General features: G+C 41.8%; 1 protein-coding gene across 8 annotated transcripts in view; it reads left to right on the forward strand.

Annotated features, from left to right (window-relative positions):
* SPATS2L (spermatogenesis associated serine rich 2 like) overlaps positions 1-2,540 on the forward strand; it is a 190,929-nt gene extending 188,389 nt beyond the window's left edge. For all 8 annotated transcript variants that reach the window (XM_027564026.1, XM_027564009.1, XM_027564016.1 and 5 more), the window contains one exon: positions 1,638-2,540. In XM_027564026.1, coding sequence (XP_027419827.1) covers positions 1,638-2,033 — 396 coding nt within the window. In that variant the 3' untranslated portion in view covers positions 2,034-2,540. The remainder of the gene's footprint in view (positions 1-1,637) is intronic.
* Positions 2,541-6,000: the final 3,460 nt, after the last annotated feature.

Here is a 6,000-nt window from a genome sequence, read left to right on the forward strand (position 1 = left end):
ATCCATAAGAGGCCAAAGTTAGTTCAAACTGCTCGCTCTTCTCTTGGGCTTTCAGCATGCATTTCAAAATGACATTATTAATTCTCATTACAATGACCCTTAAAAACAGAAATATCCAAAGGACAGTCTTCTCTCCTTCTGCTTCTCCATTATATTCTTGAGAAGTGATCCCCGCTTATTAAAGAATGACCATGAAATGGGATTTGATGATTCAGAAGTTGGGCATGCTATAAAGATATTTTTCATCATCTTTCAGAAAGAGAGCTTGAATAAAGAGACTTTTTTTTAAGCATTCCAAAATGCTGGTTTTCTAACAGATGCCCTGTTGGCTTTTGTGGTCTTGGTCTGTTAGAATTCTCATTAGTAACTCTGACAGGCATTTCTCTAGCCCCAGATGTCTTCATGAACTTTAAAATCGCACTTTGACAAGGAGTGTTTCATACAGTCCTTGATTCAAGATCATAATCAAATCTGTTTCACTGTCGTTGAAATACACCTTCACAGATTTTGTTCCTTGCTCATTATTAAACCCCATGCTAAAATTAAGTCCAAAATTTAGTTTGAATTTCTCTGTCACAATTTATTTAAAAACAAAGGAAGCCAGATTAAATGTTAACCACATAGATACCTTTTCAGTGCTCACTGTTTTATTATTTTCAGCAAAGCATTTCAGGTGAAAGCATGTTTAAATGTGAAAATATATCTAAGTCCAAGAAAGGCCCTTGTGCTGGCCCCATGCTTTAGAGTAAACCCTTGTGGCCCTCCCCAGCCGTGGCCCATGGCCCTCCCTTCAGAGTGAGACTAAGAGATGACTACCCAGAATCTACGCTCTCCCTTCTGGAAAGTTCTCCGAATACCCGAGATCCTGGAATTCTGTTCCCAAATGCCCCAAGCCTATTCTCAGGGTCTGTCTGGACTACTTCCCTGGATGTATCATATGTTACAAATATATCAAGTTCTTAGTTTGTGCACTGTGATTGGATGGTATTGGTTTAGGACAGACCCACCGCTAGTAACTCAGGGCCCAGGGCAGGAGTGTAAAGGCGGAGGCCCACGTCCCATGTGTCTGAATATTGTCTCTTCCCAACTCTGGCCTCATCCCACATTGTGAGGGAGCTGTGCACAGAGACAGGAATGTGGACACGCCTGCCTGCACACCTAAGCTTCGTCCCCACCTCCACAGATAATCACCCTTTAGACCTAGGGGTGTGTAAACTGGTAATGATCATGAGAATGCATATATATAGTCCATACAGAATGTCCCAGAAATATGTATGGTAGAGAACCATCATTTCCCTGCCTCTGTGTTACTTTTCTTTATGATTTATTTCAGGTTTATACTTGATGGGTTTTATTTGGCCTGGTTCTGGAATTGTCTGTCTTACACTTCTGTAACCTCTCTTTCAACATCAGCAATTTTCTTGAACTTCCATTTACAAGACAGTCCACCATTCTTTTAAGCTTGAGGGTTTTATCAGCTTGACCTTATTTGCATGTTTTCACATTCTTCTGGGGTGTAAAAAAAAAAAAAGGTGACCTGTGACTTAGAGGTTTGGTTTCCCTGGTTTGATGTCATCTGGGGTTTGTTGGCATCTAATATCTACCTCTTTTCTTTCTTTCTTTCTTTCTTTTTATAGAATGGGTCTTCTAGCCAAAGACGAAGATTTAATCCGCAGTATCACAACAACAGGCTAAATGGGTCTGCCAAGCCCCAGGGCAGTGGTAATGAAGCCGATCTGATGGCGAAGAGCAACAACCGCCACGAACACAGAAGACAGCCACACAACGGCTTCCGTCCCAAAAACAAAGGTGGCGCCAAAAACCAAGAGGCCTCCTTGGGGACAAAGACCCCTGAGGCCCCCGCCCATCCGGAAAAGCCCCGGCGAAGGCAGCACGCCGCGGACAACGCGGAGGCCAGGCCTTTCCGGGGCAACGTAGCCAGGGTCTCCCAGTGCAACCTCTGCCCCACCAGAATAGAAGTTTCCACAGATGCCACGGTTCTCTCGGTCCCGGCTGTGACGTTGGTGGCCTGAGCGTGGAGAGAGGGGAAAAAAGGCCGTTTTCACTCAGTTGCGGTTCCCCGCAGGAGGTGCTGACCCAATTCGCTGCCAAAAGAGAGTCAATCTGAATACACAAATCCTGTACGGCTGTGTCATCCTCTCTTAATCATTTTTACTAATTCTAATAATCAGCTCTAGCTTGCTTCATAACTTTCATGGCTTTGCTTGATCTGTTGGCGCTTTTTCTCATCGACACATTGCAGCATTTTAGCCAGGCAGTATTTACTCATTTGTTAGGAAAATCAAGATGTGGCTAAAGATCAGAGGCTCAGTAGCAACCTATGTTGTAGCAGTGATGTCAGTCCATTGATCGTCTTTAGAGAGTTAATGTTGGAAACAAAATTCTTATTGATCAGACAAACATGATCTGCTGAAGACACATGCGCTTTTGTAGAGTTTAACATCTGGTGTTTTTCTGAAATATATATATATATACATATATTGCTTTATTTGAAACAAATTAAAATATGCTGCATTTGACACCTGGCTTGGTTTGTTTTTTTTTAATTGAAGCCCACTTTATCATAAAATGTACCATGAAAACTTAAAGCGGTTGTGGCACAGAGCTTTGAACAATGCTCTTTTCTCTTGGAATAAGGGTCCTTTTGGAAGAAAGAATTCCTTACCATAGCCTTGCCAGTACCTTACACATATACAGATGCACATGTACCCCAATCGTCTTGGACACGACTTGGCAGTTTGGAAACCTTGGTTGCAAGTAATATAAACCTCAACTCAGCCTACTTTAAACAGTAAAGAAAACGATTAGTTCAGTGGCTGAAAAACCCAGCATAAAATTATGCCTTGGGTCCAACTGAATCAGGATTCTAGCTCCTTTCTCCTGATTATCTTAGCTCTCCCTTCCTCCTTAAGCTCACATTGTGTTCAGAATGGGGTAAAATACGTGCCTTGATCCTAAGATTCAGATTCATGTTCATCCCCAACACGGTCTAGAAGAAAAGAAAAGCTTTCCAGGTACCATCGGCAAGGAGCAAGTGTCTTTCTCAAAAGTCCCAGAGAGGGTAGTGCATATCATTGCCCCAGATTGCGGGTAGGCTTGTCCCTCAACCAATCAGCAAATGAGATGTGCTAATGGGCATAGACTAATCAGAGTCCACCCCCAAGTTGGGTTGTTGCAGGCTCCCCAGAAGCACAGGGGCTGCCTGGAGCAGGGCTTCTGTTCCCTGAGGAATACAGAATGGATACCAGGGGCCCACACCCCAAGTAGCCCCAAGTACCCCAGTCTTTGAGTGCAAGGTGACTCAGTTTGGCTACTGCTTCCATTGAATTTCCATGTATCCTGCAGATTTGTTGGCCTCTTTCAAGAGCAAATGCTTATTTTCAGCTCAATGTTAACATTTTTTCTGGCAGCCCAGGTTCAGTGGGCTTCTCTTCCAAAGAGCAGCCCTGAGCAGCTGAGTCCGCATACCATGCAAGCATCCGTTTCTTCTTTTGCCAAATACAAGGAGGATGTTTGCTGTGTCTGGAGAGAACTTTCTGAGGTCTCTGGGTGTATCCAGAGATTTAATAGGAATTTTAAATGTTAAGTCACATTCCGGGAAGGAAGGAAGGGTTGTTCGTTCAAATAAGAAAGATAAACGTTGGGGCCTGCAATCTCCGTTTAGTCCATCTGAGACCCTGGATTTATATTTTACAAGACAGAAGGACTTTGCACAAATTTTGTGTACCAAGATTTGGCTCACCACAGAAAATGTCAGTTTAAATAAATGTGACAGCTTTAAAGAGGAGTCAAGTGATTCATGCAACAGGAAAATAATGGCTTTGCCAGGTCAGGGGCACACCTGTCTTTGTCAGGGGTGGACACGACTCTCAACCTTGACACACCCATCATGTTGTTCTCAGGGTTAAGAAAGCGCAGTCACGTTCCTAAGCACATAACAAAGTTACTGAAAAGAAACAAGAAAGTATGCTAAGAAATATGCATACCTGTTTATGTTTTTTCCTAGATTTTGCCTTTCTTGTAGACCCAGGTATGTAAACATTTACCAATATACATTTTTTGAAATGGTAATTTCAATATTTTAGTGCCAGTGTGAGTCCATGGAAATATTGTGTGTGTGTGTGTGTGTGTGTGTGTGTGTATATATAGATAGATAGATAGATCTATATCTATATATATATATATATCTTCATCTATTCTGATGGAATCATTGGTGTGATTCTAGAAATCTGGGTTAAATTCTGAGATTCTTTTAAACTGTGTCAAACTTAAAAAAAAAAAAATTCCATGGGCTATGAGCACTCTAATCTCTCTACTTAATACACAGTAGCCAGAAGAATAGATTCTTTTTTCTAAACATTTCTCTAGTAGAGGTTAAACCATTCTAATACCCATGAAGATTGAATAACTTCAAAACTCACCTACATTGTATCACCAAGACTCCCATCTGTTAAAGACAAACCTCTCAGTTGGGTTACCAATTACATTCCAAATTTACATTTCATTTGAGAATCTCTCCATACTCCAGCTCAGTCCAGCCTATTCTAGGGGCTGAGCAAGGTTCAGAGGGTTAAACACAAGTTTATATAAAATTCATCCTTAATAAAGGCTGTACTTACAAGAGCTGGGGGGGAAGAGTGGGTAGGGAAAAAATAACACTCTATATCCAATGTAAAGCTCAGTTCACTAGCAGTTCAATTCTGCTGGCATCAGAAAAAAAGATTCCATTTTAACATTCTTAGCGAAGCAATATCCAACGAGGCCAATGGGGAAAGTTAACAGAGCAAAGGCAACACGCAGATTTTTGCTAAAGTAAGAGATGTGGGAATTCTGACTCTGAAAGCCTTAATCTCGATTTAACCATGTGAAAAGGTAATGTAGGGCCTGAACAGCTCTTTTCCTAGAGCAAACTGGAGGCAGGGTTGCGGGGGGTGGGGTGGTTTAGAGGGGAGAAGGGGGAACAATGGAGACAGAGGGATGCCTGAATTCAACACTACCTTTGACTAAGCTTCCTCCTTCCCTCCATCCCTCCCTGTCAATACTGTATCCTACTTGGCCTGTTTAGAGTGCCCTCTTGTGTCTGGATATGGTAACATTTTCATTTCTCAGCAGACACTCTAGTGACAGCATCCATAAAACATAATGGCACCTTTTTAATAACCACACTAGATTCAGAGCCTATACCTCAAATTCAGGCACAGGTAGGCTAGGATTCCAGACTGCCCTCGGATGCCAAACAATAAAATAAAGGTGAAAGAAACAGTCACTTGCTCCCAAATTTCCTAAACTATAAAATAGCAAGTGTGTTAGTCACTCAGTTATGTCTGACTCTTTGCAATCCTATAGATTGTAGCCCATCAGGCTTCTCTGTCCATGGAGTTTCTAGGCAAGAATACTGGAATGGGTAGCTATTCACTTCTCCAGGGGATCTTCCTGACCCAGGGACTGAATGTAGATCTCCCGCATTGCAGGCAGATTCTTTACCATCTGAGCCACCAGGGAAGCCCATATCATAGTGAAAGATAATAATAAATAATAATCGTTCAATGACTAAAACTTTGCTCTAGCATTTTTCAGAAAGTACTGAGCCATCTTAATTTATCTAATTTGGTGAGAAAAAATAGGAAGAGTTGCTAGCCAGGGTTTTATTTGAGGCACAATTTTAATACTACTCATTGCAAACTATTCAAAGGAATTTTTGTTTTTTGTACTTTTGCTTTTCCCATCAAAGCTTTATAAATCCTAAAGAAGTTTTCTGTCCATTCTTAGTTTCCAAGAACCAGGTCCCTGATCCTTGGAGGCAGATTAGCCCAAATCAGAGTTTTGATTTCATTATAGCAGCCCCTCAGGCAAAGGCACTCCAGCGTGGACTCGGTCATGCTGTCAGAGAAACACACAAGGTTCTCACTAATTTTTTCTGGTGACTGATTCTCAGAAGTCCCCTTATTTGTGAACTCTGCTTCTTCCTACAGCTCAGAA

Source organism: Bos indicus x Bos taurus, chromosome 2, assembly GCF_003369695.1.
Source record: "Bos indicus x Bos taurus breed Angus x Brahman F1 hybrid chromosome 2, Bos_hybrid_MaternalHap_v2.0, whole genome shotgun sequence".
In the NCBI taxonomy this organism is placed as follows: Eukaryota; Metazoa; Chordata; class Mammalia; order Artiodactyla; family Bovidae; genus Bos; species Bos indicus x Bos taurus.